The sequence below is a fragment of the Lepisosteus oculatus genome, chromosome 2 (genome assembly GCF_040954835.1).
Source record: "Lepisosteus oculatus isolate fLepOcu1 chromosome 2, fLepOcu1.hap2, whole genome shotgun sequence".
Classification (NCBI taxonomy): Eukaryota; Metazoa; Chordata; class Actinopteri; order Semionotiformes; family Lepisosteidae; genus Lepisosteus; species Lepisosteus oculatus.
Window position 1 is genome coordinate 75,537,613 of NC_090697.1, and position 15,441 is coordinate 75,553,053.

Here is a 15,441-nt window from a genome sequence, read left to right on the forward strand (position 1 = left end):
ACAGAAGAACCCCACAAGCTGTTTCGGGGGGCGGTCCAGGATGCCCCTGTCTGGGTCTCCATCAGCCCAGTGTCATCAGTTTTTCGTTCCAGTTCCTGTTTAATTTCAGTTTCATGTTTAATGGCTTGATTCAACCATTAATTGATTAATTAGTCCTTTTAATTGTTGTCCGGCAGGATTTTGACCACCCTCATTGTGTGGGTATCTCACAGGGAAGAAAGACCCCAAGTTCTTAGGGAGTTCTGAGATTTTAATATTTTATTTATTTCAATGATTGTTTTTCACATGTTTCAGCAATTTCGAACAACGATAATATGTCATCATCAGATTTCTGGGGTGCAATGGAAATAATGTTTTTGTTGGCCCTTGTTTTTGATGTTAAATTAGGAAAGTCACACATGGCTTCAGAAAAAGTCATAGTTTCAATCCACCAAACGCACAGGAAGACACACAGACACATGGGGGAAAGTTACAATTCTTCTGGAAGCATTTCTTTTCAACGCTGTTGTGGATTGCTGCTTGGCGGGAGTTTGGCTGTCTTGGGCCGCACAGAAACGCGTGGACCCCTCTTCCCAGCATGCCTCAGGGGCTCAGATTAAAAAACAAAACAAAAACAACTCTGCAAGCAAAACTGCCTGCAAAAGATGAAGCAGCATAACTTGTCTAGTTTTAGCACCAGTAGGGAATTCTAAAAAAAAAAAAAGCACATCATGCATTTCTAGCATGAGAAAATAAATGGTCTGAGCAAAGCTGGGCTTTAATCTGATTGAGCAGGTAGTGACACAATTAGTAGGTAAGGATGCCTGAAGCAAGAAGACAGGCAGCTGTGCATTCCCCTGTAATTCTCCCAGTTCAAGCCCGGTTGTTTATTGATCCGCTTGTGGATACCAGCTGTGTGTTGGGCTGGGCTTAAAGAATTTGCTTCTATTCAGTTTAACTGAACAACAAAACAACAGCTGCTCCCAGACAACGGAGCGAGACGCTTTGACCCAGAAACCAAGCAAACCCCAAACCGTGAAGCATCGATGGACACCTTCCTGTCCCTCCCCTCCACACCCCCTGCCACAGCAGCCAGTCACCGGCTCCCCACATCAGAGGTCAGAGGTCAGCAGCCCAGGTCGATTCCGGGTCGGCTCCTTTAGCCAGGTGTGGGCTGGGGCACAGGCCCCGAGGTTCTGGGTAAAGGTGCTGACGGGCTGGACTGGCAACCTGAAGGAGGCCCCCGTGCCAATCTCCAGGGCGGGCCGCGGTCCGGCCAGCTGCCGACCTGTGGGGTACACAGAGGGAGGAGGGCGAGCGTGTGTTTTTGGGGGGGGCGGGGGGGTGGGGAGTGCAGCAGGCTGGAAGGATGACGTGTCTGGATGTGGCGCTGCGGCGTTGAAAACGGGGTGCAGGGCAGGGCTCCCCGTGCACCCTGCAGCAGTGCGGGCAGGAAGACGAACGACCCGTGTCTGGCGTGTGTCTGGATCGGGACCCCAGCCCGGCAGGTCACAGGGAGGGAGAGGGGAGACTCTCAGAGGTGTTTCCGCTCATGTGCACGACGTTCCGTTTTTTCCACAGCCCGGCTACTGTTCTACATCCATCAACCCACCCATTTCACAACCGCTTTCATCCAGTACAGGGGGAGCCGGGGCAGTGGGCAACAGGAGCCAGGCGGGGTACACACACAGGCACACTCACACCACAGGGCCCGTTTCCCCTGAAGCCAGTTAACCCATCAGCACGTCTTCGGACTGCAGGAGGAAACCCAGTCAAACACGGGGAGAACATGCAAACTCCACCCAGACAGCACCCCGGGTCTGGAATTGACCCCAGGCCCCACTTGTGAAGCAGCAGCACTAACCACTGCCCTGACGGTCTACAGCTCCGCGTCAATGAAAGACGCGGAGAATGACATCACCCCCAGCCGCACACCGCCCATCTCGGGGGTTCTCCCTCACTGGACTCGCGTTGCTCCACACTCTGTTGCCAGACTCACAGGAGACCGGGGCGCAGGAGCTGAAGCATCACCCCAGGTGCTGAGAGCTCAGATGGGGGCTGCAGGGCAGCCAGAACCCGGGGCTCAATCCCCTGTCACACAGCACGGCGAGGAAGGGTGCTGTCCTCACAGGGGTCAGGGGTCAGAGTGTCGAGGGGTGACCCTAGGAGCAACCTGCAAATGTCAGAAGACATTGCAGCCACGGCCTAAAAACGAACCCCTCATCTCACACCCAGTGAGCAGATGTTTAAGATCGGTCGCAGGGCAGCTGTGGTGCGCTTTCTGCCGTCTGCCGACGCCTTGTGCTCTCTGCAGATCTCGGAACGCCCGTCCTGAGAAACACGTCCGGTTCCCTGATGCCCACAGCCATGGTGGGGCCCCCAGACTCCAGTGGTGCCTCAGCTCAGTGTCTTTACGAGGCATTTAGAGAAATCTGCAGCAAGCGAGACAGACAGGATTGCCCTTCGGTGTAACGGAAGCTCACAAGCGTCATACGACAGGGAATTGTAGCAGCAGAAGTAGCGTCAGCAGTTCAAGTGGAGGCTGTAGCAGGAGATGCACGAGTAGAGACAGTAATGCAGTCGTACGTTTACTAGAAAGAGCAGCGGTAAGAAAAATACTAACAGGAGGAGCAGCAGTGGCAAGAGCACTACTTACAATTGGTAGAATTACTAACAGTAGCAGAGGCAATGGTAGTTACTAACAATAGCAGCAGCTGTTCTAAAATTATTAATAGTAGTAATGTCAGCAGCAGTGCTTGCAGTAACAGTATATTACTTTGTGGGGTCACTGTTACCCCTTGGAGTGTCTTAATTAGCCCGACCACACACACACACACACACACACACACACACACACACACACACACGAGACACCGGTTTCCTACCTTGTTCCCACGTGTTCCCCTCCGGAGACCCTCATTGACAAGACAAGGACGGACAGAATCCGCTGAGGAGGAGAAGGGGATAAGATCAGCACCGCAGACGGGCCAGTTCCTCTCCTGCACCTCCGAGCCGAGCCGAGCCCCGCAGGCCCAGCGCGCAGAGGACGGAGCACTCGCAGGCTCATGCGTCACAGAAAATGCCCTGCGTCACCCTGCGTCACACCGCGTGTCCAGCTCCGTCCGCGTGCCGCAGGATGGGCGCGAGAGTATCTGTTCATTTTCGAACAGCGCTGCTGCAGGACCGGAAACAAGGCGCTCAGGGCCAAGAGACGTGAGGCCGATATGAAACAGATTTGAACTGTCCCCGCGTCTGTCTGCACGCACCCCCCGACTCTCTGGGCCCGGTTCCGCTGCAGTTTCCGGGTGGACAGTTGGACTCACTGACCGCGCGCATCGGTCAGATCTCATTCCGCTCGTGCGGGCACCGAGACTAATCAATGCAAAACGAGTTCCAGTCCTTTCAACAGCATAGGCATCGTAACGCCAAACAAAAAAATATCATCATAAATCATTCTGCAAACATCAAAGTCACCGATGACTCAGTCGGGTTCTGAAAAATAATGAAACTGGTGCTTTACAAAATCTAAAGCGACTGTCGATCTCAAAATGAGAAACCCTAACCTGCCTTCAAGCTACCAATCAGCGTCAGTATTTGCCATTGTGATCAATTGTATTGATAATCACTTTCAAGAAGCATTCGTGGGATTAGAATTATGAGTATTTTTTGGCTGGAAGCAATAAAACATTCCCGTTATCGCGTGTCAAACTAACAAGTACCCAAGCAAAAAAAAAACAAACAAAACAAGACACATCGAAACCGGGCCTGTCAGCTGCACAGCGACCCCTCGCGCTCCCCTCCTTCCAGACAAAACACGGGCGAGCGGCGGGTCGCGCGCCACAGCCTACCCCCGCCCCGCGCCGCGCCGCGTGGCCTGGCGCTCTCCGGCGGGTCGTCTCGTGGAGAGCCGGGTGCAAGTCCGAGTTCTGCTAGTAGTGAACTTTTTTTCCAACCCCGAATAGTTCAGAACTAGCGGAATTCCAGACGTGCCCCCGAAAGGCAGCTGAGGCGCGCAGGCCGGGCAGCGGGTGACGGAGTTGTGGCGGCGGGGGTACGGGCGACCCGCCCGGCTATCATCTCCCCCTGTCCGGGCACAAAAAAACAAAACAAAAATAAATAAAAAAGCAGAAGGAAAAAGATTAATCCTCACGCTAAATTAACCGATTGAATCACCTGCCCGTAACGTCAGACTAATCAGAAGAGAAAACACACACAGGCAGCCAGTTCCGAGGACGTCCGAGCAGTCAAATCGTACTGTATTCATCATTTTAGATCATACGCAGTATGGTAGCAGCTGACTGTAGCTGAGATATAAATACGACTACGCTATATATGTTGTAAAGACAGGTGAAGACAAACAGTTGTCTGTATTTAAAAGAAAAACTATTTTCCCCAACTGAATATTATTTTGATCAGTCGTTCCGTTCACGGACGGACCAGAGCTGCGGGCTGGGCTGTGGGGCTTGTCCTGGGGTGCTGTACTTGGTTTCGGTTAAAGTGAACCGGTTCTCCGCAGCAGGACCTCGGCCCAGACGCGGCTCCAAGCGACGCGCGTGTCGAGGGTGGGACGCCCCGCGCCGGCTCGTGCGGACTCGGGCCGAGGGCTGGAGAATGCGGAGATCTACCAGCTCCACAGACAGAGCGCGGGTGTGGTTGTTCCATTACATTCGTACCTCTTCAAACGCAAAATTTGAAAAAAAAAACAACAACAATAACAAACAAAGTGTAATGCGCGCATAAAGCATCTCAATGGAGATCTACAGTACCTTAACGGTCTCAAACGGATACTGCTGGGGGGAGAGTTTGAACTGCATGCATTCAGTTTTACACTCACCGTCTTCTTTCCACGAGTTTAACATTAAAAAAAAATTTCAGGTACAAATCAGTTTCAAACACAGTAGATTGTAAGGCTAATGATTTTAGGCAGAGAGATCTGAAACCGTTCTTTATTATATGATAATACTTTCAACCAAAAACAATGCTAATTCAGGCATGATTCAACTACTTTAAGCAGTTGTCTAACACATTTCAATTAAGTGACGCACCCTAATAATTCTTTTGTAATTTTATATTATTTCAAAATCTAAACGATATCATATATTATATATTGAATATTAGTCCAAACAGAAATGAGACATTCCCAGGACTTTTACAAGTAATAACAATAATTATACAATTGTTTATAAAAACATCGAAAAGGAGAGAAAAAAAGAATTCCTTAGAAATATGATCTTTTTTCTAGTTATGGTAAATCTGCTCCCGTGCCTTATCATTTTCGGTCACCTCAAACAGGGTAACAGCTTCAGTTCTTTCACTAGTTTGAGTTATACACTATTTCAGTAAGGTATCTCCATATCCCGTTTGTACTGTGATAACGGAAAAAGAGAGAAACAAATGTGCTGATCTACTGCAAACACGGTCGCCAACATTGCGATTCGCTGAAAATAATCATCTAAAGTTCCCCCCCACCACTTCTCTGAACAGAAATATGGTGCAAACCGCCCGCGTACAAATTCAGTCTCAAGCCCTGCATTTACGTCTAAAAATATATCTGTAAAAACTCTGGATGTTAAGTACAAGATTAAAAAAAAACAAACAGGCATTTTAAATGAGAGAACAAGGACCGGACAAGGAAAGGTTGCTCTGCAGACAGCCGTCTGGGCGACGCACTCCTCCTTCCCGTTCAGCCAGAGCCCGACGGTCTGAGTTTCCTATCCGCCCGCCAGCGCCCTTGTGGTCTAGACTGGGAAGGCGGAGGGGGCAGAAGGTGGAAACTGGAGCCCTGGGGCGCGAGCGATTACAGGCAGCTCCGAAGAGGGTTTTGCAGTTAAACCCCGCTTTGCCCGAGCTGAACCGCCAATCCGCGGAGGATTAGCGTGGGTTCTGCTGCCCGCACTGTCGCTTGCAATCAGGGTCAGCGGCCGGCGGGGATCTCGCTCGCCTCCGGTGACACCCCGAGCGCCCGGATAAGCAGCTTGGGTCAGGGTTTGCAGAAATAAAGGGCGCTTTAGAAACGCGCCTTTGAGGCGTTCGAGGGGTTTAACTGACGGTGCACGGGCGGCTCGTGGAGGTACGGTTTTGATGACATTGGCTGTAGGGAGCGGTGCCCCGCCAAAGGGAATGTTCTCCATCAGCTACGGCAATAATAAATCTATCGCTTTTTGCCATATTTTGGCAAAAAGTTTAGTAAAGCAGTTATTAAAGCAGGTGGAAATTACAGCTATACACAGCAAGGCATCAGACACCACTACCACTGAAGACTGGAAATCACGACATTCTCAAAGGCCATGTAGTGTACAGAGGAAAAAGAGCAATAAATACCTATAGATCTTTCATAGCAAATATTAAAATGCTGCATTCTATGTAGGGAGCAAAATAGAAATAAAAAAGCACATGAAGACTAATTTTCAGCCTCCATAGTTTCAGAAGAGGCTCACAGTACATATTTACAAAATTCCAGGGGAAAAGCTACATATGAGCAACTCTGGAATTCAGTGCCAGAGATTGGCAGCAATGAGCCCAGTAGGGAATCTTGCAGAGAGAATTGACCTTCCTCAGCTTGGTCACTCTCATGTGCCCACAGATAGACAAAAACCCCTTACATCTCCAGTGCTGTTTTTGAAGCACCTCTTACAAAAACACACAAGTCAGAATGTATGATTGGGATATTTATTAGGAGTTTATACGCACACAGCAGGAATACCAGAGTAACCACAAAGCTTAGCTGTTCATACTTCCACAAAGCGAACACCAAGACGATGATGTCATAGTCGGCTCATTTCAGAATAACACTGTCCAACCCAAGACGGACCCCATGCTCCAGGGCCAGCACACAAAGGGTTAACTGGAACTTAACTGGTCTTTTACAGCGCAGGTGAACCACTTCAGTACAAAATAGTTCCGCACATTGAGGCCAAGCGTGGTCTGTATTATGGCCGGAAGGGGGCCAAAGGGTATTTCTGGACGTACAGGTCGAAGGCACAAAGCCGGTCAGACCCACTTTTCAGAAGTTTCCGTTCAGTGAGGCCAAGTAGGTGAGGGTAAGGCTAAATGAGAGTGATGATTTGAAGGACACAGACTGAAACGCCAGCATCCTGTGCAGGGATTAGGCAGCATGCTTGCACAGGAGAAGGACGAGTACGGATGTAAACGTGTCCTGAACACCTCGCTCTGCTCCGGTGGTCTTTAAAATAAGATCACGTTTACATTCCTCTTTTTAATGGATGTGGTCCCATTTAGAGCTAGATCCAAAAAAATAGGGCTCCCTTTTAGGCCTCCTCTCCGAGACTGAAGGGTCAGGTTGCTAGACCTGATGCTGGACGCCATCGAGGAAAATACAGCTCAGGATTCTTCTCAGGGAGCGTTGTTGTTGTTTTAAAGTGCTGGCACAGAAAAGTGACCTTTCACTCTACCGAAGGTATATGTTCCTGTTATTTTTTTTATTCACTCCGCCTCCGTGTTCCAAAACCACCAGTAAAATAAATGAATTAAATAAAACCCACTTTACATTTATTTTAATACTAAAGGCATCTCCTGGTCAACTGATGCTTTTAGACATTTGCATTCACAGTACTTTTGGAAAAACGATCATTGATAAAAACAGCCGCTGTTGATCACAGACCTTAAACTCTCATGAGGCCTGATAGGCAATCAACGTTTACCAAACACCCTAAAAGATTGGCAAAGGTGAGGTCATCCCAGCTCAAGAGCTAGTGTGGGGTTTCAACAACTTCTAAAGTTGTGGCCACCATGCGATTTGAGGGCAGCCGAATTGATTAGTTTCTTGGAAGATACTAAAGCTTACCCATCACTGTAACAGAGACAAATGATATCCGACGCAAGCAAAGCTTAAACGAGAACTGGTAATGGCTTTGGCAGCTGCTTTTCAAACTCTCAACTTACCTAAGGCCGCACAAGAAAACTAAAAAGGAGGGCAACCCAATTTGCAGGAGAGTGATTTAGGAAAAAAAAATTTAACACTTTGGCCTTCCTGGTTAATTAGTCCATCAGATTAACAAAGAGAAGGATCGGAGATTTCACCTGAACTGGCCAGAAAAGACCCACTTCTTATCTAAGGAAGATTACCCTCAAACTGTATACATGCCAGGGCCCTGTGTGTGTGAGCCTACCTTTGTGTGATTGTGTGTGATGGACACAGCTCAGTTCGGCCCCCATTAATACCAGGATCCTCATTAAAAGATCAGTTAGTCGAAAAACTTCACTACTGGTTCCTGCCTTACACCATCGCCCCTCCCACCCTCGGCTCTAATTCGGATGACGTTGGCCGTAATCCGTCCGAGACCAGTCCGGTATAAAAGAGCTGTGTCCGGTGGGTGGAAGACCATTGGTTGCGCATAAGGTGAGAGGCGGAAAAAGAGACAGGGAGATTCCGAAAGACAGGACAGCGGTACGTACAAACACCAAGGGCTACAAACAGAGGGAAGGAGAGACAGGGGCGCGACAAGGAGTAGAGGCGAAACAGAGAGCAGCCCTCTCGTGCCACAAAGAACGCCGGCACAAGATGACGGAGCACTGGGGGAGCGCTGTGTTCGCAGCCCGTCGAAAACATGAAGAGGACACCACAAGGGACTCCATCTTCACCTACACCAACACCAACAACACCAGAGGTGAGAGACAGAGCAAGGGACACACTACACCAAAGCAGAAACCTTTGGCCAAAACTGAAGACCCACGTAAGGGCCAATCACCGGTTGTGATGAGCTTGCTACCCATCAGATCCCGATTTTTGGGGCTTTTAAATTGGTTTCTTTACATTATACCACTCTGGGCACTTACAGTAGTAGATGTGTGGTATGCTAGAATAAAATCCAAATTCTGTTACGAATACACTTCCAATACACAAAGTAAGAACCTAGGGATCACTTCATAGCTGATCCAAACAGACTGGGGGATACCAGGAACACACACACAGTATTTGCTTAGATCATGTCATGCTGTAAACTACATGCAATAAAACACGAGAACCAACAAGTGAAGTTGACGTGATGTGATTATTCACAGGTCCCTTCGAGGGGCCGAACTACCATATTGCACCCCGCTGGGTGTACAACCTTTCCACCCTGTGGATGATCTTCGTGTTCACTGCCTCCGTCTTCACCAACGGCCTGGTGCTGGTGGCCACCTGGAAGTTCAAGAAGCTGCGACACCCGCTGAACTGGATCCTGGTGAACCTGGCCATCGCCGACCTGGGCGAGACTCTGCTGGCCACCACGATCAGCATCTGCAACCAGATCTTCGGCTACTTCATCCTTGGCCACCCCATGTGCGTCTTTGAGGGTTTCACCGTTGCCACTTGCGGTAAGCACTCTGCCTAAATCTTGGTAAGGCTTGAAATCTAACACTGCAAGCAAAGCATGCCTTCAGTAATTGCTAACACATAACTGCTGATGTGTTAAGTCTGTGAGCAGCTCCTGTGCAAAGCTGATCTCTGCTTGTGAGATGCAAGAAATCATTTTTCTCATGGAGACACAGGTCTAGTTGAGCTTCACAGGTCAACAAAAAAAAGAGGAACTGTAAAGGTGAAGTGCCAAGCCGAAGGATTCAGGATGTCACATCGCCCGTTGTTGGTACGAAAGCATTTGGATTGAAAGTGGAGGTGCCAAAGAGTGCCGTTTAACAATTGACATGATATTACAAGCTTTCCCTGTCGTTTCAATTTAGAGGTGGCCAACACTGTTGATGATACAGTTGGTTTTACCCACAAACCGTCACTTCCTTAACACTTGGAATAAGTCAGTTTGGACCACTGAAGCTTGAATCGACCTGTTGGGTGACCTCTTTAATTAAGACGTGTAGGGATCATCTGAAATTGAAATAACAAAACCCTGTAGAGCTCAAGGACTCTAATCGGCCATTCCTGATTTGAGTCATTGAATTAACTTACTAAATTGCTTTAAAAACATGTTCAAACTCTTTACCCATTGATGACATAAGCGTGACCTTTGTGACCAGCTGAACTGTGACTCTCCAGTACATGGATTGAGAACTTTTTTAGTTGGTCGGCTTGGAGGGACGAATAATTGGAAATGCCTGTTATTTGGCATGGGTCCCACTTCATGATTCGTGTCACCACAGCTGGAAACACAACCCACCCCACCTACTTTAGCAAGAGCATGATGTCTTGAAAGCAAGTGCTCTTGACCTAATAAATTAAGATAACTGTCAGGTCATGGGTACATGACTGAAACAGAAGCAGGAAATCAATAAAAGGCTACAAGTAAGAAGAGGCCATAACGTCAATCTTACGTCAATCTGTGCGTGATCAGAATTTTTTGCGCATAGGAATGCATAAAGGACAAGAAGGAAAAAAGTGTACAGGTATTTGGAAGAATGCCTTCTCTTGCTTGCCTCTAGATCCAATCATTCTGTTTCCCCACAGGCATTGCTGGTCTGTGGTCTCTCACTGTGATCTCCTGGGAGAGGTGGGTGGTGGTCTGCAAGCCCTTTGGAAACGTCAAGTTTGATTCCAAATGGGCTTTGGGAGGCATCATCTTTACCTGGGTGTGGTCTGCCGGCTGGTGCGCGCCTCCCGTTTTTGGCTGGAGCAGGTATGGGTTTTCCTCATAAATAATGATCAATCACTTCTGTCTCTCCCCTAACTGGAATCAATGATTGCTAGGCAAGTCAGCTCAACTCTATATCTTTCAGCAGGGGAGGGGTTAAAACTGTACAATCTTTCCCTTCCCAAGTACATGGTCACACCACAGGCCATGCGCCATTTCTACACCACAAGCGGCCCAGTGCAGTCAATAGAGCCAATATCTTATTCGAGCAAGTGTCTCCCTCTAAGTGGGAACACTGCAAGGTCACTGCCCAGTGATCAAGATGGACCAATACTGTGCGGCAAATGAAGGCCATGTCTGCACCACAATCACACACACAGGCCAGACTCAAACTGCTCCAGTACAGAGGATTACAGAAGTCAGTGAGAACTCAGTCAGAGCTCAAACCTGAGCTCCAGATGACCGGCTTTTCAGGTGGATTCACTCAGGACTCCCGTAAAATGCTCTTGTATAAATAAAGATAGAAGGAAACGCACAAAAACCAAATCCAGGTTTAAATGAATTGTTCGCTTCTTCCTACACCCTCTCTTGTTCTCTGTCTGCGCCTCAGGTACTGGCCTCATGGTCTGAAGACATCCTGTGGACCTGATGTGTTCAGTGGCAATGAGGACCCTGGGATGGTGTCCTACATGGTGGTGCTGATGATCACCTGCTGTATAATCCCTCTGGGCATCATCGTCCTCTGCTACATTGCTGTGTGGCTGGCCATCCGCTCTGTACGTACCCTGCAGATCACACATGCGCGCAATTTCCTACATCGGAAATTGATTGTAACACATAGAGACGCGCTGGTACATAAAGAAAAGTGGCAGAGTACCACATGGGTTTACTGGAGCTTCTTTGGGGTAGAGCTGTACTCCCTCTGAGCTGTTATTCTCACCCTCAACATTAAAAAAAAAAAATCAATCTTCAATCCAATTGTGTCTTTACGTGTTGGCTCACAATGAGGCCGTGGAGGGGGAGTAAAGAAGTGGAGACAGGTTCCCACACTTCACCTGCATCAATCCCTTTTTAATAAGCTAGCAGCTCTGCAATAATGTACTGGTAGCTTAGTTCTGACTGAAGGAGAAGAGCATCTCTCACTGATGTCTCCTCAAGACGGCAGGCAACCTCAAATCTTAATATATTAATTCACGCTGTAGCTGGGTTTTGCCAAGTAGGAACTGCTTGTTCCAGATAATCCGATGATCTGTAATTCTAGGGGACCTGCGGAAATGGAGCTCTTTAGGATCAGGGGGTGGCCATGCAAACTCGAATTTTCTTCTGTTCAGTTTTACAAGCCCCGCTTCAGTCACGTTCTCCAGAGATAATAATCATGAATTGGACGTCATGCTGGCGTTTCCTGGCTTGAGGCTCGCGGCGCTAGCACCGAGCCGGCAGAGCCCCGTCCTCGGGTCCTGCCTCACAGGCCTCTGATCTCTGCTGGCCCTATTCCCCCTCCAGGTCGCCCAGCAACAGAAGGAGTCCGAGTCCACCCAGAAAGCGGAGAAGGAAGTGTCCAGGATGGTGGTGGTCATGATCGTGGCGTACTGCGTCTGCTGGGGCCCGTACACCTTCTTTGTCTGCTTCGGTACTGCCTACCCTGGGTACGCCTTCCACCCCCTGGCGGCCGCCATGCCTGCCTACTTTGCCAAGAGCGCCACCATCTACAACCCCGTCATCTACGTCTTCATGAACAGACAGGTGAGGGCTGAGTTTGACGTGTGTTCCACTGTAGCTACAAGCAGGAGGGGGACCATATGAAATCATTTGCATTGTTACTACAGTATGTGCTGCATTACCTGCCTTGTAATTTAAGGAACAGGTTAAGGTTCAATCCTGCTGAAAGGTGAAGAAACAGGAACAGCCTTGAACAGTTCCCGTGCGGCCTATGCATACTGATGCAGCTCCCTACTTTAAACCCTTGATTTTAAATAAATCCAAGGGCCTGCAACGTTTCAGATTTGTATGTAATTTACTCCCTGTGTGGTGAAGCTCACATGCATGAAGTGCTAGATTTTTCATCTTAAATATCCCATTTCAAAACAGAACAAAATAAAAAAGACTTGCACAGCTGAATTGCAGCCATTCAATCTTTGCAGTACGGGAAGCAAAAAAGGATAAAAGTGATAAAAGTTTTAAGTTCAAGTAGGTGGCTGCGTCAGCATGCGTAGGCTGCAAAGGAACAGGTTTATTCCAGGCTGAAAAGAAAAGAAAAACAAAGTTTCGGCTATGGAGCCTTCTTCAGGTGCGAGGTTCTCATTTCAAGTTTTAAGTTCAGTTCTACCAGAGCAAATACCACACATATAGAAAGCTCGCTTGCTGTGCCAAAGCCTATCCACACGGGGGCGATTCACACAAATTCTAGATGAGCCCCGGCAAACTCCTAGTGTGTAAGATGTGGGACGCACGTTTTTAAGCATAAACGTTTTCACACACAAAGAAATTGAGCAAGATTAAAATGGGAGGGGAAGTCCTTCAGACTTTCAAAAAAGAACAACACACTCTTGCGTTTTTCCGTGTGCCGACTTCCAGTCCGTTACGCTACACATTTGCACTAAAACTATACAGAAGGACGCTGTTTTGAATCAGCGACCCCTCATTTTTCACAGACAACCGAATTTGTAAGCGCACTACGCTGCTAGGATGTTGTGACTGGCAATATCTTTCACGTCACGGTCCGGTGTTTGAACACAACACACGCAGCTCCCTTTGCTGCGGTCGTCTTGACGCTGATGACGACTCCTGTCTAACGAACACCTCACCTTTCCAAATGTCTCCCCCCCCCCTCCTCTTCCCCTTCTTCTTCGTTTCAGTTCCGCAACTGCATAATGCAGCTGTTCGGTAAGAAGGTGGACGACGGGTCCGAACTGTCCTCAGCGTCCAAAACGGAAGTCTCCTCGGTCTCAAATTCCTCCGTCTCTCCCGCGTAAAATAACCGCCATACCTCGCGCGCCGCGGGAACCCGCCAGGAGAACTCGTCCGACGAATTTAACAAAAAAAAAAGAAGAAGAAGAAAAAAAACTATCTTATGGGAAAAAAAACAACAAAATATGTGAAGGACTCGTACAAATACACAGTATATTAATGACTCTCTCGGTCTACCGTCCCTGCTTTAACACCAACTCATCAGCACAACCCGCCTTCTGTCTATCGCGTAAGATACTCACAGACAACACAGGCAAACCGTAACGACAGGGGACGGTTGTGTTATAAAGACAGCCCAAAGCAAATCTGTATATATTTCTGTAAAAAAATATTTTATTTATACCTCTTCTCATTTTGAGGTATTGAGTTACATCACACCACCACCTGCTCCAGTGGACCTTTTCATTTTAAAAGTGTCGTTATTCAAATTTCATTATCTCCTAACCCGCTAGGAACACCGCAGGAGAGAGTATTGCGCTGATTAAAAATTTGCTTATGCTGCTACTACTGTTTTATATTCAGAAATAGCACTCTTTAAGGTGTATTTTGTAATAATGCACTCACCATCTCCCCATCAATAAGAAATCCGATTTGTAAAACAAATGGTTCACAGTTTATGTCTCTGCAGTCCCCTTCTCTGTAATGCTGAATGACCTGGCCACGCTGTTGTGTCTGATAAGCCAGATGTGCTGTTCGATCAGGCATGGCTAATCGAGGGGTCTCATCTTACTCTGTCACCCCCAGACGTGGAGGCCATTGTGCTATACAGGGTGTGCAGGATGAGACACAGCTTTTCTGATCAATCTGAAAGCAGCACAGCAGGCTGCATCTGCCTCAAGACAGTTTGGGCTGGAGTAACAAGACTAGATTGAGACTGGAATCTCCCCTGGAACTGTGCTTTGGTCAGTTTGATTGCTCAGAATTGTATTTTTTCTTCATGTTTCTTGTTTATTTCTTTATAGGCTGTGTGCCGTACAAACGCACAGCACTCAGCATATGAGGAGATCAGTGCGTAAATCTCTCCTTGGTGGGGTTAAATCTAAAAAAAAAATGGGAACCTCAAGCTGTGACTATCCCATATGTGCACGTTGACACTGTTGAAACCACGAATGATTTCTGCAGAACTTCTGATGCTTGCAAAGGACGACTCCATGCCAGGACATAAATCTGTAGAGACTCTTCCTTGTGCCCTTGCAATTGTATGCAGGGAGCAGCTTCATATCTTAACACAGAAAAACTGGTTTTCACATTTTATCCTTCTGAATGACAACAGAATGGCACTGAACTGTTGATTGAAGCTTGAAAGTAGGAAAACTTGTTTTCTGTACAATTTTTAGCACTCCGAGGAATGTAACTGAAGTGATGACATTGCCAGTGGTCAGTGTCTTAAGGCGTTGTTTATGGTCAGTACTGGACAAGCCTAGCACGGTATTTTAATTCAGTATCTCTGCACTGTGTATCAATTTGTACCCGAGTTCTGGAAAACAGGTTCTAAAACACCTGTAAATTGTCGAAGAACAGCTCTACCCGGCTCTGTACAAAGTGTTGATAAGAGGATGTGTATTTATTTCTGCTGTTATTATTATTATAAAGCCTTCTGCTCTAGGTAATCCTGCAAAGAAAAAAAGAAAAAAAAACACGATACCATAGGACACATAATTTATATATGTTATTCTTTTTTGATGGGAATTAAATCTGCAGCAAATAGAAAAACAATACATTTCTGTGTTTTTATTGTCATTTGGAAGGTTATTAATCACAACTAGGAACAGGCGAGCACTAAGGAATATATATATACAGTGACACCAGTAAGAGTCTGTACTCCAGGTGTGTGTGTGTGTGTGTGTGCAGTGACTCCAGTAAGAGTCTGTACTCCAGGTGTGCGTGTGTACAGTGACCCCAGTAAGATTCTGTACTCTAGGTGTGTGTGTACAGTGTCTCCAGTAAGGGTCTGTACTCCAGGTGTGTGTGT

The 15,441-nt window shown here is 47.6% G+C and overlaps 1 protein-coding gene and 1 long non-coding RNA gene across 2 annotated transcripts; one reads left to right on the plus strand and one right to left on the minus strand.

The window, feature by feature from the left end:
* Positions 1 to 237: 237 nt before the first annotated feature.
* LOC107076597 (uncharacterized) lies at positions 238 to 5,029 on the minus strand. The gene is made up of 2 exons (XR_001477797.2): positions 2,865 to 5,029; positions 238 to 2,411 (listed from the first exon to the last, which is right to left on the minus strand). It is a non-coding gene; the product is annotated as an uncharacterized lncRNA (long non-coding RNA).
* A 3,303-nt stretch (positions 5,030 to 8,332) lies between these two features.
* LOC102687467 (red-sensitive opsin) lies at positions 8,333 to 15,185 on the plus strand. The gene is made up of 6 exons (XM_006625291.3): positions 8,333 to 8,606; positions 9,001 to 9,297; positions 10,379 to 10,547; positions 11,113 to 11,278; positions 12,006 to 12,245; positions 13,358 to 15,185. The coding sequence occupies exons 1-6, from the start codon at positions 8,501 to 8,503 to the stop codon at positions 13,472 to 13,474; spliced, it is 1,095 nt and encodes a 364-aa protein (XP_006625354.1). The 5' UTR covers positions 8,333 to 8,500; the 3' UTR covers positions 13,475 to 15,185.
* Positions 15,186 to 15,441: the final 256 nt, after the last annotated feature.